Below are 26871 nucleotides of genomic sequence, written 5' to 3'. Positions count from 1 at the left end.
AGAAAAACACCCAAAGGAGACACAAAGGAAAAGCCGTCAGCATCCTCACTAGCTTTCTTATCTCTTCTATAGGTCTGGCAGTGGAAAGTTTTTTTTTTTTTTCTCTCTCTTTGCATTTATCTTTGTGCCTGAATGAGTTCAATTTCACTTAGATTAGGACAGAAACTCTAGAACAGCAGGTTAATCCTTCCTGTCTTCATGGGCAACTGAGCAGACCAGTATCAGTGTAAAACTGTAATTCTGGAGATTAATGTTGTCTTTGCTGTTCACAGTGAACTTGACCTCCATGCCCTTTTTTTTTTTTTTTTCAGCTTCTGTCCAGGGTCCCTGGGAGAGAGCCATCTCACCAAACAAAGTGCCCTACTATATCAAGTAAGTTTGAAGCATCACGTTCTTACAGCAGGATCTATTGTGTCCAATCTGTATATTCACAAATGAATTTATTTTTGAAAACACAATGGTAGCCTGGCTTACAAAACTTAGTTCTTTCTTCCCTGAGGAGGCTGTATCGTCAACTCATGCTAAAATTACCCTTGAAAATGTGCTGATGCAATAGGAAACTGCCTTTAGGAAAAATCCATTTCATGTGCCATATATGTTGTATTTCGTGGTAGAAGGTGGCATTCGTTTTTCACGATTGAGCAAAAAGCCATAGGTTATATTACAGAGAGTGGGAGTGAATATTTACAAGAAAAATTTTCATCTATGGAAAGGTTTCCTACACATTTCTCCTTCAGACAAAGATGGCAAATTTCTGCAGCTATATGTGTGCAAGCTGTTTTAGGGGGATGAATACTTCATGTGCCCAAAAGGCAGACAACAGCAGCCCCAGATTTGGGGAGCTGAGGCTCAGGACACAGCATTCAGCATCTTTGCTATAACAACAACAGAATGATGTTGCTTTCTGGGGTCATTGATGTCAGCCAAAGGAACGCAGGTGCGTCAAAGCACCTTCTGCAGGATGCTGCCTGAAATACAAATTACAATACATTGTGTCAACATGGATAAGAGAGGAGAGAAGATAGTGAATTATTATGATGCCTTAACAGTCTCTCATGGGTTGAGAATAGAGGCAAACTTAAATTTAAATTTGAATAGATTCTACCAGCAATTAGAACTAGTCAGATTCATGAAAAAGTCTTCAAAGCCAATAAAAGGCTTTGAACTTGCTTCCTCCATGAGTCTGACTAAAAATATAAAATGTTTTTCCATTTTGGGGACCTGCCATCTTTTATTGAGTCTGTTTTTGTTCTTCCACTGCCCATCAATTCTTCATAATTCAGTTCTAAAGCCGTAACAGCAGTCCTAGATCTTCATTACTACAGTTCTCAAGAAATTTGATTTTATGCCTCAATTTTGTTAACTCAGAAGAATGGGGGTGAGGAGACTCCTTTGGCTCATCAAGGAGAGACACATCTTTTGGACGCATCCAAAGGTTTATCTTACCAAACCTTTCCTGACAAGCTGTCCCTTAACTTTAATTTTTTATTTTTTTTAAGATTTATTTATTTGTGCATTCAGAATTGGGGTACAGGCCAGAGGTGCAGGGGCAGTGAGAGGATTCACGAGAGACAGAGTGGGGAGCAGAACAGGCAGATCTATGAAGTACACTGCTGAGGGTAGCAGCGGACGGGGTCAGGAGAGGTCTGCCATGCTATGTGGGTCACCTCTGGGGCGGGTGGGAATCAAACTCATGCTGAAGTGACTTTTAGCTTCTTAGTGTTGTGCTTTAACCCGCTGCGCCACCAGGGAGGGCCCTGTCCCTTAACTTTAAACGATCTCCTTTAATATGCTTTGATCCTGCTATTTAATTTTCTTATTTAATTATTTTTGTTGTATACAAATCCTGCTTCAAACTGCATATTTTAGTTATTTGAATCACTGATTTTATTCAACAATATACTGATTGAAACATGCACCATATTGCTTTACTGTGTATTTCATGAAAACATTTTGTTCATTTTTTATCTTTGACATCACTAGCTTCATCATCACAAATTTCATCTTTGACTAAGAAGATTGAGATCTGCTCCTTCATCAGTCCATGTAAAATATCTCACCTTATCTAGTTTTTGTATGAACTGAAATAAAGACTCTCCTTTAGTGAATAGGGTTTTAAGGCCACCTGAATAGGGTTTTAATACCCAGTATATCTCTAAACTATTATTCTCCAAATAATTAAGCTTTTGGGGCTTATTCCATATCTCATGGCGATTCTTAGTCTCCCCTTAGTTCTCATGTCCCTTCTCTAAATATGTATCTGCTCCCCTGTGGCACGCACACCTACTACAGAAGATCCTAGAACACTGCTGTGGGGAAGTAAAAAATGAGTTCAAAAGATATAAAGGCAACAAATTCCAGAATCCTGTAATTACCCCCCGTTACTGAGTCTCTTGCTGCTCCTTGGTGGAACTTGAGAATAGCTTCTCTGTATTCGTCCTCCTACTTCTGCCATTCGCCTTTAGAAACTATGAAGATCATGGTAGCTCATCTTAAGGCACATGTCTGAGGGTAAGAAATCATGAGTTCTAGTTCTAGCGCTCTCTCGCTCTCTCTCTCGCTCTCTCTCTCTCTCTCTCTCTCTCTCTCTCTCTCTCTCTCTCTCTCTCATTGATTGTATCGCCTTGGGAAAGTCTTTTAACCTAGACAAACCTTGGATTCTCATTTATAAAGCAAGGAGAAGAGTTGGCCTAGGTGATAGCTGCATGCTTTTGTAGCTCCAAGAATCACTGTCACTCAGTCCACGGTCTTGCCCACATTTAAAAACCTAAAAATTCAGCTTGTGTTCAAGTTTTATTTATTTGAATGATAAACATCACATGCTTGAGCTATTTATTTAATTAACACATCAATTCTTAGTTTAATGAAAGCATAGAAACTCTATTTTTCCACTGTTTGAGTATTCCACTCTTTGTCCACTATTTTTGACAACCTTCTCAATCACCTCCAATTTCTCTAGGTACTTATTTAAAGGACTCAAATCTTGGTGTATAATTTCGGACTATTATTCTTCCTGGTTTAATAGTAAGAGACACAGAACAATAGAATAGTAAACATTAGTAGAAAGATGAGTATGGAGACTTTAAATGCCTCTGATGTGACCAAATACTTGGAATGAGAAATTGTATAATTTCTCAGTGATATCTCAGAAACTTTATGGAGAACAAATCTCTCTGCAACTATAAAATTATAAATTAGGGATGATGAAGTATCTCAACTACATCTCTAAAACGCTGAGCTGTATTATAGGGAGAACACATCTTTAGAAAATTTACGTAGCCAATCGATTATTAATGTCATTTGCAATTTATTGTGCATTACTATCACCTACAATACGCTATTTACAGTAAATTAGATGGGACTTCAGTGGAATTGTTGGACTGGCAAATACCGTTCTTAATTTAAGATTCCTCTCTGGTCTAAAAATAACAATAATTATGTTCTGTGGTGACATTACTTCCACAAGTCCACATTTTTGCCTTTTCTTAACTTGTTTGTCTTGCCTTCCACTCAAGCGTAATTTTACCACACATGTTCACCTGCAAAACCAGGTGTCGTCTCTGCCTATTTTTTAAAGTACTTCATAATTTTTCCTTTTCAGTGCTGGGATGCACCAATCATCTGAATAACAATAGCACAGTTCCTAGCTGGTTGTAGAGCTGTGCACTCATCCTTGAGGTTGGAAGTCATTAAACAGCATCTTCTGCTCTAGATTGTAAATCAGACAGTGCTGAGCCCACACCCTGACACCAGCTTTTCATAGGAGGCAAAGAGCTCTGATTTTGATACCACCAACTACATGTTTGTCTAGTTTATTAGTCCATAGCATATATCACGGTTGCACTTTTCATATTCCCTCTCTCGTGGGGCTCTCTTATTCCTGTCAGCATCTCTTTTAGGTTATTTGATTACAGCTTTCATTGCCACTGCAAAAAAAAACAATCACCAACAATGTTCGAATGTTCAACCTGTTTCAACTGCTTTTTCCATTCGCTGCCATTTTGTAATTTTTTGGCCTACTGTCAAACTCATGAAAATTTCAATATAATAGCCTTTAACCAGCTGCTGCTTTCTGTTAGGATTTCTTTCACCTTTTTATGTTACACACTCCCATATGGGTAAACCAAACGGAGCCAAGAGCTGGGACTCTTCTTGCTTTCTTAATGAGTTAGAAATTATTCTTCTGCGTCCCAGAGTGTCAGAAGAACTTAGGAATCCCAAACTTACATGAAGCGTGCTCCTGCACACATCCATAATAAGAACATAAGAAATAGTGCACTGGGTCAGAGGCAGCTGGCCCAGAGCTCTGTCCCACATGTAGGCACTGATGACTGCTTTGCCAGTTAACCTGGTCATTTTCATTTAAAAAAAATTTTAGGATGTGTGACCATTTGTTAAGACTGTTGTTTCTTAAGAGTTTATTCAATGTTCTCTTAAACTGTCCCCATCCTCCTCTTCAACCTTGTCTTAGAACTTTGCTTTCTATGAATTTACTGATTTCTGTGTAAGTAAATAAAGGTATGTTTCGCTGTCTTTTTCAATCTCCATACTTTAACCTCAAGGGATGGCCCCAATTAAGCACCACAGTGTTCACTGAATGCAATTATATTTACTCAGAGGCAACTTTAATCTTGCTTTCCCTCACTAACCCCTTTTCATTTGCATCTTCCGAGTCTGAGAAAATCTAAACCTTTTTAGGTTTTGAGCCTGCCCTTGAAGGAAGCAGAAGCATTTCCCTTGATCATATCTGTTACTTTTCTCTGGAATTTTTCCAGTTCTCTTATATCTTTCTTGGGATGTCGTGACTAGAACTGCCCACATTTTGGTTATTGAATTGGTTAACATCGTCTCTAGTCTCCACTGGCTCATGAAGAAAGTGAATGTCATTTACTGTCTCCCATAGGTGCAAAAAATGGAGAAACCCATGGAAGTCATACCCCGTTCTACATAAATTACTTCTAGCTGAAGGCTGCTTTGCTGCTCCTTTCCTGTAGCACCAGCTGAAGTGTCTGACCTTCTATTTCTGCCAGTTGTCCCTTAGGAAGGATTTGATTTTTAGACAAGCCAGTCCTTTCCTCCTTCAAAGATGCTGTGGTTATTAAATATTGGGAGGCATTCACTAATGAAATGTGGTGGTAAACCTGCTGACTCAGTCACCAGTAGTGCATTTCATCAGGTTTCCTTTCTACATATTTCCGAAGAACTTCACCAGAGAATGAAAACAGGGTTCAGGGGATCGTGCTATCTGCTCTTTATTCCACACAGTGCTCAAGAAGTAACTCATGCCTGAAGGAGTGTCTGTGGCTGGCGATTTTGGGTGTTGCATACATTGCTACAGATATGGACCAATGACTTAATGACGTTGGTCATCTTCGCTCCCCACTCTCAATCCCAGGCGTGATTCCATAGCCTTCTGTTGTATTGAGTTGCTCACAACCTTCTGGTGGTTTCTGTTTGGCTAAAGGCAGTATAAAACCCACCTGGCTGAAGCCAATAGTCACTTCAACATTTCTGAATCCTGAATTTCTGATGTCTTTGATGATGTCTGTCGCCAAAATTACTGGTTGGCACTTTGACTGTGCTGTCTTCTTGTGGCAGCCATTCCCGTGACTACTAATGTAACTATTTATTGGCTGCATCGGTTTGCGGTCACCTGCCTGGTCTAACCTTTAGCTGTTTGTGTCCTCTTGCGACTGATATACATTCTCTTTGAAACCGGTGACTCTCGGTCCTGCTCCCTAACTCCAGTAGCATCTGGGTTGTGTTGCTGCCTCCTTCTTTGCCATGGTGCCTCCATTGCTATCATATGGGCAAGTTTTCAGATTCCTAACCCTGCCCATATTTTAAGCATGTCTTGCCTTTATGCTGACCCCAGCTTCCTATTATTTAGGCCAAGAGTTGCTGTAGTTCAAGTTTGGGTTAATTTGTTTGTTCCTTTCAGTTACTGATAGCTGTTTCAGTACCTGTGTTTATATTACAGAGGAAGCAGTGCTTAGTAGTGTTGTGTTTTGAAGCGATCAGCCTGCTGAAGATTTGTGCTGCCTGACTTCTGGTGACTAGATCATCTGAAAAAGAGACGTGCTCTTATAAAGAACACTGGATTATGACATCCAATTTAGAGAACATTTCCCCAGATCTCATTCCTAATACTTCACTGTTCTAGAAATGATACCCATCTTCTGACATTTAGATTAAATGTTGATTGAAATTGACAGACGCCATCTTAGTTTTTCTTAGCATTTGAATTCCTTGTGTGGTCTATAATTTTGTATTGTTTCCGGTAAAATCTTCTGTTTGTATATTTTCCTTCAAAATATGCCTTTTAGCAGCTGACAAGACAATATAAAATAGTAGAAACAGAAAACAGACCAGGCGCCAGAAGACTGGAACTCTCGTGCCAGCCTTTCTTAACCAGCTAGCTGTTTGATCAGGTGTGAATCGCTTGGATTCTCTGGTCCTTGGTTTCTCCATCTGTCACCTGTGGGGACGGAATCTCACGATGTCACGGGTTATCTCCATCCCTGACATTCTCTGATTTTTTTGAATGTTGATTTGAAGTAGGAATCGTTGCTGACAGTTTTCCAGAGGAGTGAAAATGAATCTTTATATCGCCCTTGAGGATTCTTATTACACCATCAATCTTCCCAGATAGAAAGGACAAATAATATTAAACCTTTTACTTAACTGTTTAGCACCATTGACATAGGAAATGGATGTAACAGAGAATCAGCTGTCTAATTTCAGCTGTCAATCTTTGAGGATACTGGTGAATATCTCTGGGTAATTAAATTTGTGAAATTGCTGCCAGAAGCCTGGTGCTCTGACTTTTCAAAAGGCTTTAGTACACAGTGATAACCCTCTCCTGCACAGTTTGATGGTTCCAAAGGTCACAGAAGCTGCATCTCATTAAACTCTGGAACCACAATGAAGGACTAGTCAGGAATGGGTAATTGATGATCTGATTCTGGAAACTACTCCATTTAAGGTACTAACTTTAAAGAGAATAAGTGAGATGCCATTGCATTGAGCAGAGTTCTCATTCCAGCTTTTGGTTTTGTAGACCTCGCTGCTAGTTACAGATTTTGGTATCTACTGTGTCTCACAGGTTGGTACGAAAAACTCATAACCTTGTTTATAGCTGCATAAACTGAAACATGTAACCTTGACAGAAGTGACAGACAGGGTGCCCTCTCTTTTCCTAGCACATACTCAGTGGATATTTGAATAAGAGAACACACTCTAGTAATTCCATAGGCTTCAGAATTTCCCTTCTACTTTTAAAAATTCTTCTAGTGTCAGTGTGTCGATTGAGATCTACCAGCTGAGTGTCCCTCACAGCCTCTAGCTTCCAGAGAAAGTTAAAGTGTGCTGACAATAGTTTCTCATACCTCCTCTAGTTAGTGCTCCGGCAAGCATTGTTCACCTGTATGTCTGCGTAGGATGTGCCAAATACTGCAGTCTAGTCTCTGTTCTGTCTTCCTTTAATAAAATGAGTCAGGGTATAACTCAGCCCATCTGGGAGTGAGTTCCCCATCAACAATGCAAAAACAGATGTACATGATACCTGAGATCCCTTGTGTGCTGGCTTTCCTCCTGTTTGCAGAATCGGGGTCATCTTGTTTTTCCTAAATGTCACACACGATGCTGTTTCTTGCTTTGTGGAAATGAGTTGAGCTTTAAATTGGTCAGTGTTGAGCTGCGCTAACCATTTGTGTCTAGCGTATACTTTTAAGGCTCAACTCTAGTACAGTCACTGAGTCTTACGAGAGTGGCATTGATGGTAAGTTTTTATTTTGCAGAAAACATTAATATTCTGTTACATACAATGCTTAGAGGGTCAGCATATACATATATGTGTGCTAGCTCAAAGGCGATGCTGTGTACAGATTAAAATCAAAGGCGATGCTGTGTACAGATTAAAATCACTCTTCTACACACGGCCTCATTCATGACCCCCTCAGGAATGTGAGAAAGCAGATATATTTACTTGTGTTTTCCCCCAAAGAAGACTGAATCATTTTCGCTAGTCACTCACTTTCTTTCTGTTTCTTATTCATGTCCTTTCTTGAATAATCACATGATAGAAAAAAAAGACATGTCTGTGACATCAGATCTGCCTTTGAAGCTCAGCTTTATCATATTCTGACTCCATTATTTGAACGAGTTACTTAACACGCTTTCTACTTTTCCACATGTAAAAGCTATCACTCCAAGAATATTAATTAGCTTTCTTTCTCTTCTCTGAAATGGAATTAAAGTCGAACTGACATCTACTGGATACCGAGTATTGGGTGTGCGGGAACTACTTGTACAGATAGGTGCATTATTAGCTACATGTTGAAAATGTTTTCTTGAACACCGATATGGCCTGCATTAAATTAGTTTATTTTTATTCTTAGATTTCCCACAAAACTTGGGGTATGTGTGAATTCCCAAACATTCCTGAGCCCTCCTAGGCTTCTCTAATTGCTTCTGGTCCTATCCCCTGGGAGGCAGCATCCTGTTGGCCTTCACAAAAGGCAGCCACAGGCCAGGCGACATTTGAAAATAACTTAATAACCTCAAACTGTCTCTCCCCTTCAGATAATTTCCTTAGAGCATTAGCCCTCTGAACACTGACCTGGTTGCAGAAAATGTCCCCTTCTCAGCAGGAAAACTCCAAATCCCATTGAGCCTCCCTATTCCTCATTCCAGGGAGGAGGGGAGGGGGGAAGGGAGAGGAAAGAGAAAAGGAAAGCAATGCCTCTTTTGCGAGAATCTTAGTGTCCATGTATACACACACTCTCTCGTGTTTTAAAATCATCTGAGTGTGTTGTATAAACCGGGGCCATCACATTGCAAATGTTTCAAATCCTTGTGCAAGGACAACTTTCAGCAGTCGGCGAGGCTTCGAAGAACAGATCGTATATGGGGTTAGCTGGCCTTCAACACTCGGGAAATGATCATGTCTTCTGTGATATCATGAACTCCCTGGTGGATGAAACGAAGAAGCTTCCCTGCTCCTCCTGAAACTTTCAATTGCTTTTTCTGTTTTTCTTTCTCAGCTTATTCACATCTGTCTTGGTCTCCAAAGCCACTCATGTCAGATAGTCTGTGCAAAGAGCAATTTTTAACTTTCTTCTTTGTTGTTTTAGAAGGAATTTGTTCTAGTTTTATTTCCTTTTGGTTTAGTGGCTTTTTCTTGGGCTTGAACTTTCTGTAAAGGCAGTAGCTCATGGTTGGTTACAGTCCCTGCAATGTCCTAGACCAAATGAAAAGCAAATTTTAATGTATGCCAACTAAGTGCTAACTGGTAACAGACTACCTGCCACTACTATTTTTGAAGTTTATACCACCAGTTATAGTTCAGTAAAGAAGAAATAGCTGAGACTCAGAGGATAGTGGCTTACCACAGTTACCCTAGCAATAATCTGTTTCTGTACCTTTCCCACCAACCATATGATCTCAGTAGGCTTTGTGTTACTGCACCCCCAGTGTAGGACTCCCCCCCAAACCCCACCCTACATCTCAGATGCTTTGACTTGCCTACCCAAGCAGACCCTGCCACTATGCTCTTGCAGAGACTTAAGTTGCTCTTCGCTATTTAGGCAGTAAAGGGGAACAGAAAACAAAATGAAGCAAGAAACTGGTCAGTCCTAATTTAAATACTTTCCTGCTTCAGTGGAGGCTGGAAAGCAGAGGGCTTCTGGAGTCACCTCCATTAAAACGCCAGTAAGATGCGAGACAAATAACCTAATGGATCTCTCAGGATGGGTTTCTCTTCACACTCCAGATTCTAAGCATTGGTGAAGGGTAGGACATGATCAACTCAGGTCATCTGCAACAGTTCTTTAGGAATTTTTTCAAAACTAGAATATGCCTTTCAACTTTACACCATAATCCTAGGTCTGTGGTTTCAACCTCATAAGGCAGGTGAATTCTTATGCCCTGTCACGGTAAGTTCTATCTTCCCAGGTAGTGAGCATTGGGTCACCCCATTCCTTTCAGTGGCCACTTTTCTGCATAATTAAAAGAAAAGCTTTTCTGTTATTATGAAAGCATAACTTATCATAATGTGAATAGGGACATTTTGTGGAGGTGTGTCTGATTATTTCCGCTTCCTCCAGGGAAAGAATGTTTTATCTGTTCCTTGTGCAGCTTTACAATCTTCTGAACCATTTTTAAAGACTGAGAGATGAATCTATCATTTTGGTGAGTCCATTTTGAAAGGTGACCCTTCATACTTAATACTGTACTTTTTGGGTTTATTTTTTATTTATGTTAATTTCGTATGTATTTTTACATCATTCTTCACTTTGTACATTTTTCCTCTCAGTTGTAATCCCCAGACTTCCCACCACCACTTCTTCCGTGTGCAGAGTATGTTCATTTAAAAATCAACTTTGCAATGAGAGAAGAGAAAAGCAGGATGAACACCCCACATGTCTCCCCCATCCATATTGTTACTAGTTCTAGGGAATCACAGGTCAAAGAGAAAGTCGAGTTATGAATAGCAAGGGATAGAAGAGTTATACATTTCTACTTTGAAAATTATGTAAGTGACCATTTTTTAAGTTACCCTAGAATAGCTAGCCAGGGCCTTGGGCGTAGCAGGGACCTTTTGTCACTGCCTTAAGGCATCAAGCCATCTTTGCTGGTCAATTAAAAAAAAAAAAAGATTTTATTTATGCATACAGAACTGGGATACAGGCTAGAGGTGCAGGAGTGGTGAGAGGCTTCACCAGAGACAGAGCGGGGAGCAGAACAGGCTGATTGACGAAGTACACTGCTGAGGGGAGCAGTAGGCGGGCCAGGAGAGATCTGCCACGCCATGTGGGTCAGCTCCTGGGGTGGGGATCGAACTCATGATGAAGTGGCTTTAGTTTCTTAGCGCTGTGCTTTAACCTGCTGTACCACCAGGGAGGGCCCACTGGTCGGTCAACTTTTAAAATACTTTATTAACTTTTAGATCTCTTGCTTCTCCAATTTCTGTAAGCTCTCTGACAATGCCATGCCTTATGCATCTTTTGGTATCATCCTTGACCCTTTTTAGTATCACACATAAGAATTTGAATAAATACTTGATAGTTTTTATTTTGAGGATTAAGCCCATTTTGGGAACTGAGCTATGACCCTAAAAGGTTGTTTTCATAAAGGAGTAGATAATAACAGATGGAGGAGTTCCATCTAATGTTTTTATTCTGGGTAATCCCACTGAGATTACAGTTGAATGAATTTGATTTTGGAAGCAATTTCAGCCAGCAGTTCATTCATGTTTTGTATTTTAGGTAGTCAAAGCAGAAAGAAATGCTTGATGAGGTGGGTTGCTCATTGTCTCCTGGAAACTGAAATCTTTGAAAGTCACTGTGTTTAGAGAAAGTGGATTTTTTTCTTTTTTCTTGAGGTGACATGAATACACAATACTGTGTGCGCTTCAGGTGTGCAGCTTCTTGCTTCAACTGTATATGTCCCCATTCCCCATGTCACCCCACACACACCACCAGTGACCACCCACCACCAAGCTGGCCCTTCCATGCGCCTTCCATTCTTTTGTCAGATGCTAAGGGTTTGGTTTTATTTCTTGTTTGTTTGTTACCTTTTTGTTTTTGTTTTTTGAGAGAGAAAAATTTCTATGTGGCTGTAATCCCTCAGCTACTTCTGTTGCTAACACCTTAGTGAAGTATCTAAGAAAATACCTTTGAATTCAGTTTCTCTCATAACACGCAGGCTACCTGCAAGAACTTACATCTTAAGATTAAAATTTTTGAAAGACTTTGGGGTGAGGTCAGTGGTAGAAACTGAGAGATACTGAGGCAGAGTCATCATGGTATCAGTGGGAAAGAAGAGACTGCACGTTTGGCATCGACTTACAGGCACCAGATCGTAGCATTCTCTGATCAATATTAGATGCCATAGCAAGTACACAAAAAAGAGATTAATTGCATAAAAGCCAAATGTTGATTTTAAAAGGTTCTTTTTTACAATCATGGTTCTGTCTTGTTGGTTTGTATAGGGGAAGAATCACCTCACTTTTGAAATAGACTTGATTATCAAGAAACCTAGAATTGTTTGTCAAACTCATGTTTCATATACTCAAGAGCCAAGTCATTTCTTTTTCCTATAAACACTGCAGAGGAGCAAAAGTCTTCTTTACTCTGCTCAGCCTCGTTCATCATCAACAAAATTGCCAATTATATCCCAAGTCCTTGAATGTATTGCTTGAGAAGATATATACACTGAAAGGAAGCAGCTCACTGTTGAAGTAGAGGTTTGATCTTTTTATACTGGCTGGTCGATTCAAAGCATACTAGCCTTGTTTTGACTTGTGAACTGGAAAAAATTAATATGGAAGGATGGAGAAAACATGTTCATACTACAAAGTCATTTTTCCTGAGAAGTTATCTGACTGTAACTATAACTCAGGGTATATCAGAGGGCTCAGATGTGGAACATTTCTTTAAAATTAAAACCTAAAAATCCTGATGTCTAATAGAAAGTATAAAAATAGCTACCTCTCAAGGATCTGGGATGAGCAGAGGAATACTGAATAATATGATCTGACAGTTTGGGCCCTACTTTACAGTCCTTACTGTGGCCTGAAAAATACAGAATTAATTCAATAAAGCATTGGGGAAAAAAACATAAACATAAAATATTTTAAATTAAAAACACTGAATAAGAACAGAGAAAAAATCCTTCAGCAAATCAATATTGCTCGGGGAAGCAGGAATCCCATACCAGAGATATTTTTATCCAAATAATGTCTAGTTTCATGGTGAACAAACACCTTTATCACCTAGTTTTATAAACAGAAGAGCAAAGGAAAGGGCGCTTAGACCTGTTGGATACACGTCTCAAAAATGGTGACTCAATTCAGTTTCATACTTGACTATTGCAGTTTCTGCTCAAGACAGTCATCATATTTTGTCAATTTAGGATTCTTATGCTTCTCCTTGCCAAAACACAGGGATCACAAAAGAAAAAGAGAGCCCTGGTGAAATAATTTCAGAGGCTATTAAATAATAGTGGTGACTATAGTGAGCAGATTACTGTTTGTGTGTAGATTAATAATAAACCTGAGATAATCTGTGGGACATTGAAGTTGGCCTTATTGTAAAACACCAGACTAAGGAAGAGATAAAATAATAAACTGGTAGGTTAATTTTAGGCCTACATATCTATAGGTGTTGTAAGATGTTACTCTGGGAAATACGTGTCACCATCCAGGACACAGGAGCTTATTAACCAGTCAGAAGATAGATAGGCCACTCTTCTATCTAAAGTTATGTGTAAAGGTATAACGTAATCCAGGTTTTTACATTTTCAAACTAACTTTACTTAAGATAATTCTTGATTCCTTGAGCTGAGTACTGCAGCAAATACACTTTTCCAATTTCCATTTATACCTCTCAAAGAAAGACAGTAATTCTTTAAATGCCTCACTGCCTAAGATGTCCCTTGATCGTCATTTTCTATAATATTTTGAATGATATGATTATAAATAACAATTATAGCAAGAACATTCTGGCAAACAACATTTAGTTTGTTTACTTATTGCCAAATCTAAGTGTCGTTAATACATCAGCAAAATTTACCTGGATTGGAAGCAAAAAGGCTCGTGAAGTTGAGCCCTGAATACACTTGTTCTACAGTCACAAAAAGGAAATCTTTTAAAATACAAACACTGACCTTTCCCAATATGCTCAGAAAAGGTTGATGGAGGCATTTTGGTTTTGTTTCATTTTATGCTATGCTGCTTCATTGTCACGGGGCTATTTGAGAGGAAATGAGATTAGCGGGACAAAATGGATTGCCACGTCGGTCCACTTGGTGGAATATGTGGGATACGGTTGGGGAAATAGGCCAGAGTGGAAGCAGGGAGGCCAGTGAAAAGTGTTGGGGAGCACTGGTGGCAGATTTGATCTAGGTAATTATGATGGTGAGGAATGTGAGGGGTGAGGTCTAGCTGGGGATATGTTTTGAAAACAACCAAAGGGTCTTGCTGATGCACTAGAAGTCCGGGGTAAAGCTAACAGGGTTAGCTAGACCGAAGTCAGGCTTGTGGCTCAAACAGGAACCTGAAAATGAATGTTTGGGAGGGAAAAACAAGAGATCTGCCTTAGACACCACAGCCATCACACAGGGCTGAGTTGGAGAGCTTGGATCTCCAGTAAGGCCCAGTGACCACGCTCTATCCCTAGCAACAGTTGCCAGACATAAAACCTAAACAAATGATTGAGTCTGCATGCTGGACAGCTGTTCTGTATAGAATTCCTGGATCCCTTGGATTTCAGCATGTTGAGTTTGAGGTACCTTCAAGTGTGTTGCTGTAAATATGACTCTGAAGTTCAAGGATTCGGGCTATAACGTTTGGAGTCAACAGAAGTTGGGGGTGGGGTGTTCTCATATTCATAGGACAGAACAAACCCTTGAATGTCTCAATATTATACTTGTTTCTGCAAGGCAAATGTGTGTATTCATTCAGTTAACTGACCAAACCATATTTGTTAAAGGAGTCTGTGGCAAGTATTGTACGGGGGCAATGGTAATAAGTGATGCAGGCATGGCTCTTGCCCTCCTAAATCAGTCCCCATCATCCTAGGGGAGGAAACAGGGAACAAATAGAACCTGAGGCCTAAGGTGAGCCAGGGAGGCAAGGCAGTTGGCATTAACTACTCCAGCGTGTTTTGACATGGCATATATTTTCAAGGAGGTAAAAATACTTACTCAAAATATTTACTGCTTCACAGAGAGAGAGGGAGGAGGAAGAAAGAGGAGGAGAATGAGAACAAAGAAGGGGGTGACACAAGGGTCTATGGTGGTGGACAAACGTGTTGTTTGGTGGTGGTTACACTATGGCTACTTTACCTGAAAGGGAGGGACCCTATACTTCTCTAATGGGATCAAAGATGTAAACCAATATTAACTCAATAAGGAAAAAATAAAATGTTTAATGCTGCAATTAATTGGAACGACCTTCAGAAAGGAATTAAAGGCATGAAAAAAGGCTTCATATTTAGTCATCAAAGAAATGCACATCAAGACCTCAATGAGCTACCACTTCACACTAAGTCAGAAGGCTGTTGTCCCAGAAACAGGAAGACAAAGACTTAATAGGGAAATTACAACCCCTTGTACATTGCTGGTAGGAATGTCATGAGTGCTATGGATAACAGTCTGATGGTTAAGAGTTAACTATAAGACTACCTTGTAATCCAATAATTGCACTTCTAGATATGTCCCCAGAAGCATTGAAAAGCACATATGGAAAGAGATGCCTGTACACGAATGTTCATAGCAGCATTGTTCAAAGTGGCTGAAAGAAACAACCCAAATGTCCAGCAACAGATGATGAGATGACACTCTGTAAGACGTACATACAATGAGATGTCATTCAGCCTTTGAAAAATGGAATTAGTTTTACAACACATTATATGATTCAGAAATATAGGATCTCACCTCTTCAGTTATAGGTAACATTCCACACCCATCACCTACGTACCCATAGTCTTCCAGTATAGTCGGTTGGGCCTTCTCACTTTCCTTTCCAATTCCCACTCCAGCTACGGTAGCCTAAGTTTCGCAGTCAGATATCTAAGGTTTCCCTTTAGTATGGTATTGTCTGATTCTTCTTTCTCTATATGCCACATATAATTGAAATGTATGGTATTGTCTGATTCTTCTTTCTCTATATGCCACCCAGGTATGTCTTTCTCCTTTTGGCTTATTTTGCTTAGCCTAACCACCTTCAGTTCTACCCATGTTCTAAAAAAATGGCAAAAGTTCATCTTTTCTATAGCTGAGTAATAATCTACTTGTTGTGTGCATACACACATGCACCACATTTTCTTAATGCATTCCTTGGGTACTTAGGTGGTTTCCATAGCTCAGCTATTGGAAATAGTATTACAGTGGATATAGGAGTGGATATATCCCATAAAAATAGCGTTTTGCATTCTTCAGGTAGATATGTAGGGGTGGAATTACTGGATCTTAAGGTGGATCTATATTTCATGTTTTGAGAAACTTCTGTATTTTCCATAGTCTCTCGACATGGATACATGCCCACAAGAATCTAAGAGGGTTCCTTTTCCTCTATATCCTCACCAGCGCTTGTTTCTGTTCTTATTATATGGGCCATTCTCAAAGGTCTGAGTTGGTATCTCACTGTGATTCTGAATTTCATTTCCCTGATGGTAAGTGGTAATGAGCAATTTTTCACGTACCTGTTGTCCATGTACATGTCATCTTTGGAAAAGTGTTTATTTAGGTATTGTGTCCATTCCTGGGACATGGATGAGTCTTGAAAACATAACATTAAAGGAAATGAACCTGACATGAAAGGACATATCCTGTCTGATTCCACTCACAGGTGGTAGCTTAAAAGAATCAAAATCAGACGTGGAAAGTAGATTACAACATGGTGAATGTACTTAATGCTACTGAATTGGACAATTGAAAACGGTTAAGACACTACATTTCATGCTGTATATATGTCTAAAAGTGTGAATTTATACTTCCCAAACATATACTATTGTAAACCAATAGTAAATCAATTATTAAAACATGTTCCCTAAATAAAGGATTCAAATAATAAATTTGCATAGGACTTGGGTGACTAAAATCTTTATTTTTAATTCTGCATTAAAATCTATATATGATTACAAGATGTGTGTGTGTGTGTGTGTGTGTGTGTGTGTGTGTGTAAACAAGGTACAGGAAGTAGAGAAGTTTTTCTTAGCCTCCCAAGAATTTTCCCTGTGTTTTTGAAATTTGTTGTGCCATGTACTTCCTGGAACTGGCCTTAAACATAGGAAAACAATATCTTGCAGAGCTTAATTGGTATATTTGTGAACTGCTCTGAAATGCAGAAGTGAAAGCATAAAACTATAAAATGCATTATTATCATTAAAGAGGCAGAGTTTATAGGATTGTCGCTGATCACTGTCAAAGCATAAATGGCCATTTCACCCATAATTAGCTAATTTAGGATGAAGTTATTTTTTACTTGGTATATTTTGTTTAACCTCAGTTATATTTATAAAAACAAAAACTGCAAAGTGTTAAGTGCTTTCAGAATTTCTTACAAATGCTAAAATGTTCTTTAATCCTAATGTACTAAAGAAATGGTAGGATTCTCCTTGCCCAAGAAAAATCTCAAGCTGTTATTTCAAGATACACTCTTTAGTGAGTCATTTGTTCACTCAGTCAATATTTATTTACCATAATATATACACCAGATACCATGCTACGTAGATGCAGAAGATACCTTTGGTAAACACCCTTGCTATCTCTAAAATATAGCTAGAGGGTAGAAAATGGATTTGAGATACTAAGTGTGAATAAATATTAGCACCGAAAAGAGGGGAAACCATGTGTCAAGGCATTTTAGCTGGAGAGAACTTGTTGATACAAGGAATTAAAATGACAAACTGAATGTTGCTGGAGAGGATGGAAAGAATACTGAAAGAAGACTATGAGTTGCATGGGGACCCTAGGGATCCAAATATTTGAAGATTGTTGGTAAAATCTAAGTGAGAGATGGTGCTTGGGCCAAGCTGATGGTCGTTTGGAGATGGTGAGAAGAAGAGAGATTTAGAAGGTAGAAATCCTTAGGACTGGAGAATAGATAGTATAGGACGAAGTTGCAAAAAAGAAAAATATCAAGGGGTAATGCCTAGTTTACTGAAAAGTGAGCACGTGATTCTTTACAGTTGAAAAGGAACAGATTTGAATGGCAATTTGATTGTGGACGTTTGAGTTTGAGGAGTTTTAAAATATCTGAGGGGTACTGTCCTGTAGACAGACAATAAGTATGTAGAATCCAGAAGCTAGGTAGGCGACTCTGAGTTGGTGTTTTGAATTTAGATATCATTTATGTGTAACTCTGAATCCATGGGTGTGAATGAAGTTCTGGTAGTAAATTTTACAAGAGTAGTTTTTAAATCTCTGTGCTCTTTGAAGTAGAGTTGCAGCATTAAAAATAAAATTTTAAGACTGACTGAAAAAGAAATAAAATCATTTAAGAGCCCAGAAAGAAACACATCAAAATTATCACAGTGGTTGTGGCATAGGGAGGGCCATAAAAGTGGACCTGAATTTCAACTTCTGTGTGTTATTTTAAAAGCTTTGTACAATGACAAAATGTTAACCATTACTGATTCTTGACAGTGGGAGAAAACATACTTGTTATTTTGTGTCCTGGACCTCTTTTATTTCCTGAAAAACTTAGTCTACAACAAACAGTTTAAAAACCTTAACATTATTTTAAAATTCAGCATTCTAAAAAAATTGAAATGTCACTAGTCTATTAAAAGTTTCACGCTAACTCAGCTGCCTATCAGTGGTCTTTAGTGAGTAAACTCTTTAATGCAGAGCTCTTTATACATGATCAGCAAAATTTGACCAAATTTTCTATGAAAAGTGGTTCTTGTATAATCTAATGCAGCAAAATTATTGCATCTCCATTAAAGCTGAAGAATTTTTTTAAAGATTTATTTATGCATATGAGAACTGGGGTGCAGGCCAGTGGTGTGGGGTGTGAGAGGATTCACCAGAGACAGAGTGGGGAGCAGAACAGGAGGATGGACTGAAATACACTGCTGAGGGGAGCAGAGGGTGAGACAGGAGATGTCTGCTGCGCCATGTGGTCACCTCCCTGGCTGGGGATCGAACTGCTGCTGCAGTGGCCGTGGAGAGAATCATAGTGCTGTGCTTTATCTCGTTGTACCACCATGGAGGGCCCAAAGCTACAGAATTTTTATTCACCTTTTCTTTTTTTCATTTTCTGTCATTTCTACTGCCCTTTCTTCAGTCACTGGTCCTTTCCTTGTGAATGTCATTTCTACAAACATTTCCGTTTGATTAATTCTTGAGAGTTCCTGGCTCTGCTGAAATCATCTATCTGGACATACAGTCTTCCTTTTCCATTGGAGTTTTAACATATTAATTGTGGCCATTTTAAATCTCCTGTCTGATAAGGCCTAACATTGAATCATATCTGAATCTGATAACCATTGCTTTGTCTTCTTAGATTGTGATTTTTTTTTCTTCCTTGGATGTGTCTTGTATTTTTAGGTAGAATACAGACATCTTATGTAGAGTAATAGAAATGGAGAGAAATAGACCTTCACAGTGGGGTATTACTTTTTTCTGGTGGGGAGCTGAGCTTTGTTTGAACTTTGCTGTTGCTATGGTTATCACTGTTGTGACATGTTGTTACTATCACAACAGAACCTTCACATTCTTCTGGTAACCTTGTTTTAAAACTAGAGACATGTGAGTATCTCCATGGGGTGTAGGGCAGGGACATTTTCTAATGTTCTGATTAATAACACAGTTGACCTGGATCTTGGGGATGTGCTCATTAGGGTTGTTTCTGCCCCTCCTTCAAGGATATGATTTCTTCAACCTTCCATTCTCTTCTCCCAGTGCAGTGGGTATCCATCCATCAGTGTTCTCAGCCTATGGTCCTGAAGCCCCTTTCCCTTGCAGTTAATTCACCTAGGTGAATTGGATGGTAGTCCCTCCCCCCAAATGTAATTGCTAAATTCTACCAGTGTCCTTAGGGAAAAGCCTCCCTTTTGCAAATTTTAAACCTTTGCTTCCTTAAAGAGGAAGGCTCTGGGCAGATTCACATTCTCAGGCCTTTGCATGGCCTCTAGTGATTTAATCTCCCCTTCAGTTTATGGAACATCTGGTGCCTCCTGGCCCAAGTATCCAACTAGTTGGGCCCTGTGACTTGCTGAAAGGGACTGTCGCCAGATTTCAGGGTGGCTGATCATCCTATGATGTCACTTCTCTGACAGGTTAATGAAAAGTTATTAATGGATCTGTCCAGCTTCTTGTTGTAAGCAGCTCTCTGGATCTCTCAGTTGAAACTATATGTCTGCATAATATTTCGGAAAATTAATATTTATACAATTTTGCTCTTAGAACTAAAATAGTGTTCACTGTGGAGAAGATTAACAATGATTTAAGACTTTTTCAAATCAATAGTAATTGTAATAAAGTAAAAAAGACTATAACCCAGAGACATTCTACAGGGGAGGAGAGGGGAACAGGATCAAAATTGGGGTGGGAAGAGCACACGGAACTGTGTTGAAGGCACAGGGGTGAAGTGGTGGTGGGAAGGCCACGGAGATTACAACTGAGATGGAAAATGTACAAAATGAAGGATAGTGTAAAATATGTATTTATGCAATTAAATAAATAAAATTTTATACAAAGTAAAAAAAATTTGAATCACCCAGACAACTGCTGTGAACATGTGATCTCCCAGTTTTTTAAACTTTTCTAAAAGATACACAAGATGTCATTTATATATTTTTGTATCCTACCTTTTGTTGAGCAATGCAAGTTTATACTCAACGTACAAGGTGTTCTGGCTTCTAATTTTACCCTCCTAAAGGCTGATGTCTGCTATCTTCCCAAGTGAAATACACTGAATGTCATGTAGACCAATAAGTCCTAACAAATTCTGCCTTTAGCTCAGTAACACAGGTGACTTAATACAACTGCTCACACCCTATCATCTTGCTTGGCTCGGGACTCTGAACACAGTGGGTTTCTACAGAGACTGAGTTTTGGTGCGTCCTCCTCCATCAGATCTTGCCAAAGCCCCCAGATTTGTAACTTCTGGAGGAAGATTTGTATAACAATGGAAAATAAGGTTTTACTGTGTTTTTACCCAGTGAAATCACTACCAGCATTTGGATAGCTGCACCACTAACAGAAGATGATTTGACACAGCAAAGGATGGCCCAGAATGGGAATTCAGAACATTCCAAATGAAGCTGTCTTAGGGAATCTTTGCAGGAAAAGCTTCGGAAACAAATTTAAATATGGGACGTACCTCTCCTGTCTTTAGATTTTTGCCTCCAAATTTGCTCAGAGAGAGTGTAACAGTTTCGTAACTCTTGCCTATTTCTGCTTGTTTTGAGGTGTTTGAGGTGCATTTCCTGATGTGAACACACAAATCAACATACATCCAGTATCAAGACATTTGTCCTTTGCAACATTTTTTCCTCAACTAATTAACTTTTAAATATTTAAACAACTACCTGCATCATTCCTTAAACTAACAGTGAGTTGATTTTTCCTCAGTTCCTAGTCAGTTAGAAATCTCTGACCCTCAGTTTTAACAGCTGGTTTTCATGTGTACTATTGGGAGATGTTCTTTTTTTTCAACCTTCAAATTAAAAAGAGGAGAGTTTTAAATTCCTCTTAAGTCAAAATACAACTGTTCTATTCTAAAGCATCCTTTAAAAAAATAGAAGCAAACCCTCCTTGGTAGTAATTAATTTTGACAGTGTGGGCTCAGTAGCGATTCACAAACCTGTACTTTGTGCATCAGCGTTCCTTATTATTCTAATTAAAGTGGAACATTGTGCCCTCGCTAATCATTAATGGGTTTTCATTTTGTAAATGACATTTGCCGAAGTTAAAACAGCGAGTTCATGTGAAGTCCACAGGCAACAGTGTTGAAATTAGCGTCACCATAGCAACAGTCTTCCATCATTAGCATTCAGGGCAACAGGAGGTGTTTTGTTGTGTTTTGTTTTCAAAAAAAGGAAAAAAAAATCTTCAAAGGCGAAGCCTGCTGAAAATCTCTTGGTAGTTATTTATGTTTCTTGTGAGTATGTGTACTTACTGTACCAATCGCTACGGCCATAAGTTTTTTTAATTGCGATGTGGATCGTCTCCTTTTTAGATTTGTATTTTCCCTGTGTACTAGCTAAATTTCATGATCTTTGTCCCGCTATACGTGTCTACCTGTGGCAGCATTTACTCACTGCCAACCTGCTGCTCACCCGTACGATTTTTACGTAGATGGAAAGAACCTGTGTTCACGAAAATATTTGGTTCAGTCTAAAAACATTATATGAATTCATGATTTTTGCATTTAATCCCTGGGGAGAAGATTTATGCTGGTAGATTCTCTAGTGAACTCATGTAGGAAAAAACCCAGAACACTGTTTTTGGATATAGATCAATGATTATTCTCATTCATCTCTAGATGGAATTAAAAAGTGAGTCAAATAGAGACCAATGATACCTTAGCCAAGTCTCAAGCAATGGTGGCACACTATTGTGTGTGTGTGTTAATTACATGAATTCTAATATTCAGACAAACTTTAACAGTGGTTAATCTAGCATTTTTTTTCTTTGAGCTAAAATTCATCAAAAGTGCTCCAAATTAACCTACCAGCTGCTTTTAAATCATACCAGTAGTAAGCAATTATGAAACTCAGATGACATTTTGTTTTCATGTATTATATGAAAATATTATAGTTTAAACCTAGAAGTATTGCCCCAAGCTTGGAGGTAGACAGGTATGCATGTACCTTTTACTTCTCAGCATGAATCATAGTTGTCTTCCCATTACAAGTAAGGACGAGAAAATGTGCATTCCACTGAGGTGCCTTAAGACAAGACTCTGCTAGCCTGCACTAACAAAACAAAGTATAGTTAAGGACATGGCTTTTAGTTAGGGATGCATCCGTGCAATCACCAGTTCTCTCCTGCAGGGGATGGGTTTTTACAGTGATTGAACCATTCAGCCAGTGGCTGTTAACCCAGTGTTGCTGGGTTACTGAAAGGCAGAAACCACCAGAAGCCACAGAGCCCGCTGTGTGCTCCAGGGCAACCGAGCCATGGAACTCGAAGGGGTGGGTGTGTGTGTATACACAGGCATCTCCCACTTTTCCAGTGCTGTTACCCAATCTGTGCCTAATTCATGCCTGGTCATCAAATGGTGCTCAAAAAATTAAAAATTCCATCTGCCATGACTGTCTAGAGGTAGAATAAAACAATCAAGTGTCTGTATTCATAATATGTACTAAATAAAGAAAACTCAGAGCCATTAATCAGTCTATGACTAACTGCTATCAAACTACCTCTGATTTTGTGGTATCAGCACTATCCTCTTTCTCTTAAAAATGGGAATTAGCAGTTCATTGGCACTGATGTTACAAAACCAAAAAGAAAGTAGAATCCCAGTGGAACTAACCCCGACCTTTTAGCTCTTGAATATTCTGGTGTTTCCCCTATATCTATATTAAAATATATCATACTGGAGTTCTCCCTGGTGGTGCAGCGGGTTAAAGCACAGCACTAAGAAGCTAAAGTCACCTCAGTATGAGTTCGATCCCCACCTGCCCAGGAGGAGATCCACATGGCGTGGCAGACCTCTCCTGACCCGCCCGCTACTCCCCTCAGCAGTGTGCTTTGTCAGTCAGCCTGTTCTGCTCCCCACTCTGTCTCTGATGAATCCTCTCACGCCCTGTACCTCTGGCCTGTACCCCAATTCTGTACGCATAAATAAATTTTAAAAAATCATACTGTAGCTATCCAAAGAAACCACATAAAAAGAAGATTCCTCACGTCCCACTAGTCACATGCCCTATTGCTCTGGCATGGTTGTTGAATTGCATCTATACGACCTGCTCTTTTTCACTCTTTCTTCCTTTTTTTTTGGGGGGGGGGATGGAAAGCACTACAAAAGGCTTAGTTGACCCTTAGTATGAGAAATGGTAAGAGAGTCATGGAGTAGAAACTGATACAATTAGTTCTGTTCAAAATGGAATATGTAATTATAAATTTGAGTTTTCAGGAACTTTGCTCCAGTTTTTCTATCAAGTTCTCAGGTGAACACATTAGAATTTTTGCATGACCATGTTTTATACACAGTTATTCATGTGCTCTGAAAAAGGAAGTACAGACATTAGAAAAGAGATAATTTCTTTGCTCATTCTACAAAGGCCACATTATGTGCTGTGATAGAAACTCACATGATTAAGAACAACTAGTGCTTTAGAAAGGTCCTGCCCAACCTCTAATTCCTTAGGGCTTTAATCCAATTCAGAACCGAACCGATCTAAGTGTTGAGTATAAAACCTAGAGCATAACCAAAAGCCAGGGACGCTGGTGACAATAAGAAAGTTCTGTGCATTCAATGAGATATGAAATCATTTATGAGTAAGCATCAGAAATATATGAGTAAAATATGTGTGAACAAGGAGTTCAGTTACAAGCCCTGGTATTTGTTCAACTGTAATGCTTTCGTTTAGAAGCAGTTTGTAACTTCAGGACCGGCTTGTCTGCCTTTAGATGTGATTTGGAAAGATGCCAGCGCTGGAAATCAGTATCTTACCCCATTGTAAAGAGAGCCATAAACAGTATTCTCAGGGGAATTGTTCAATATACTGCAGGTCTCCATAAAATTTTTTATGACAAAATTGTCTTTACTGAAGTTATCATCCATTGGATTAAAAAATACGTTAACATTCGCTTTTTGAAAATTAAAAAGTTGGGCCTTCTCTGCAGTAACTTCAATAGCTCTCAAGCTGTCAGTCTTATTTTTAGATGCCATACTTATGGATGATAGAGTAAGGCTTGAAGGAGTGTTCAGTTGTAGGGCATTCTATTTATTCCCATTGCAGCACTAAACTACAGTCATCCCAGATCAACAAAAATCTATTCTGATTCGGAAAGGAAATTCCTATCTTTTCATGGATAAATCCATATTCAGTGTTAAACACCTCAGGAAGATTTTTCATTATAGCTTTTTTCTAATCTTCAATCGTTGGTTTACCCTCATTGACATATGGAAGAGTTAGTCAGCCACCAAACGTTTAATTGTCTCCCATTGTAAAGGTCACCTTGGGGATTTTTTTTTCCCACATATAAGAGTACACACTTCTCTGTGCTTAGTACTTTGGCTTTAGTTTTCAGGACTTAGGTAATACAAGAGAATCTTTTATCCTCATTGTTAAATTTCTCTTGTAAGTTTACTCTAGGCATTCATAATTAAGAACTTTCGTTCTTTAGCTAGTCGATAGGCCTTAATTTATTTTAGCATATTATTCCCTAAGAGTAGCCTAAAAACATTACAAAATCTTCACATGTATCACCAGTATGCCACACCTGTTCATACACCCTAACATTATATTGCACGTAAACTTAAAATATCTCTTTCAGACACGATTACTCAACTTCTCGTATGCTTTACTAAAACGCACATGTACACTGGGCACTTACCATCACTTCCTAGATCAGCATTCTCCAGTCGACATTACCTCACTCTGACAGAAATTTTACATTTGGGTTCTTTTAAGGAAATCCGTTTAGTATGGCACTTCATCAGATCATCCCTGCCTTTCTTCAATGGTCACTTCCTGCTATTATTCAAGAAGTCAGGTCTCTTCCTCCAAAGATCCTAGGTGTACCCTCAGCCTGCAACCTTGTCCTTTAGCTTATCTCTGATAGCATACTCTATGCCATCGGTCTGACAAGGACAGTCAGCTAATAAGACTGCAGAAATGGGTGTACTCAGGTGTGAAGAGATAAAATCATGATCTAGAAGACGAAAAAAGTATCTCAGAGATAATCCAAGGCAACCTCCCTCTTCATCTTACAGATAAGAAAGCAGAAGTCCAAAAGGGGAAAGCAATTTTGGTGAAGGTGACTTGACTGGCCTAGAAAACCAGGTTGCATGTAGCTGCTCCCGCGGTCCTTCTGCAGCACTGAGCGGTTTCCTCCTTGTAGGGAAACTACAAGCAGCCCTGTGGGTTTGAATAGCATTTTATAAAGATCTTTTACAACTGTGAGCCCATGTGATTCTTACAACATCCAGTGGCCCGTTTGATAGCATACGTGGCTCATGCTCAGTTTTACAGATGTGAAAGCAGGCTCTCAGATACTTAGGATTTACCTGAACTCACTGGCCATGGAGTAAAATGGCGGGGCCCAAGTTGCTTTCCTCCAAACCAAAGGCTCATTGCTTTGTGCATCTTGTTAATCTATTCCTCTTGGGAAGCAACGCAAAGGAAACCCTTTATATCATGTCGCTCTTTCACTCCCAGGTCAAATATCCCCCACCTTTCATCTAGGCTTTAGAAAATATGCTGGCCTTTCTTTAACTTGCTTGTTTAACCATTTGTTTGAGGATGAAAACTGTTTTACACAGTGACTTAAGTGATGTGGCCATTTGATATTTACCCCACACTGCCACGCCGCCCCTAACGCTGCCCTGTATCTTGCTGTGCACCCAGAACAGTTCTGTCCTACAGACATCTTAAAACACGGGGAACTTTTTGATCCCCATATCATAGTCAAGTGTATAACCAGGCTATGGAAAACAGCCAGCAGTTGAGGCTGTAACACTGTCATTTTAACCTAAGCCTTAACACCACGGAAAAGTATCTTAGCTCCATAAATGGCTCAGAAAATATAGTGCATTTTTTTCCTAAATGAAACAACAGCACCTCATTAGGCATCACCATTTCATTATGTTTACTGTTGAATGCATTCTTTTCAAGGGCATTTTCAAAATAAGTTTCCCTATAATCCTAAAGAGAACCAATACCCTGCTCTTTTAATACCGTGATCCAGTTTTCCTGTTTTTTGAAATGGAATCATACAATATAGCAACTTGTGTATGCGGTGCAACATTGTGTTTAAGATTAATCCATGTTGTTGCCTGTAGCTATCCTTCATTGCTATTGATATTCCATTATAAAATAAATCATAATTCATTCTGTGGTGGACATATTGGTCATCTCTACTTTGAACACATTATAAATAAGACTCCAGTGGACATTCTTCTGTGTGTCTTTTGGTGCACAAATGCATATAGTTATGTTGGTTATATTTCTGTGAAATTTCCTAAGTAAAGGATATGCTTATGTTAAGTTTTAGTGCATACATCTACTTTTCCATATTGCTTCTACACTCCCACTAGCGGTATATTGAAAGTTTTGACTGCTTCAAATCTCAGCAGTTCTGAATATTGCCATTCTTTTTTTAGAGATTTATTTATGCATACAGAACTGAGGTACAGGCCAGAGGTGTGGGCGGTGAGAGGATTCACCAGAGACAGAGTGGGAAGCA

General features: G+C 39.1%; 1 protein-coding gene across 3 annotated transcripts in view; it reads left to right on the top strand.

Moving 5' to 3' along the window:
• Positions 1-26871, top strand: part of DMD (dystrophin) — a 1782468-nt gene that overhangs the window by 1598810 nt on the left and 156787 nt on the right. For all 3 annotated transcript variants that reach the window (XM_012730298.1, XM_012730294.1, XM_012730297.1), the window contains one exon: positions 312-372. In XM_012730298.1, the coding sequence (XP_012585752.1) occupies positions 312-372 (61 nt within the window). The remainder of the gene's footprint in view (positions 1-311; positions 373-26871) is intronic.

This window comes from Condylura cristata, unplaced genomic scaffold (assembly GCF_000260355.1).
Source record: "Condylura cristata isolate star-nosed mole 26May11 unplaced genomic scaffold, ConCri1.0 scaffold00027, whole genome shotgun sequence".
NCBI lineage: Eukaryota > Metazoa > Chordata > Mammalia > Eulipotyphla > Talpidae > Condylura > Condylura cristata.
This window is presented reverse-complemented; position numbering and strand designations above follow the sequence as displayed.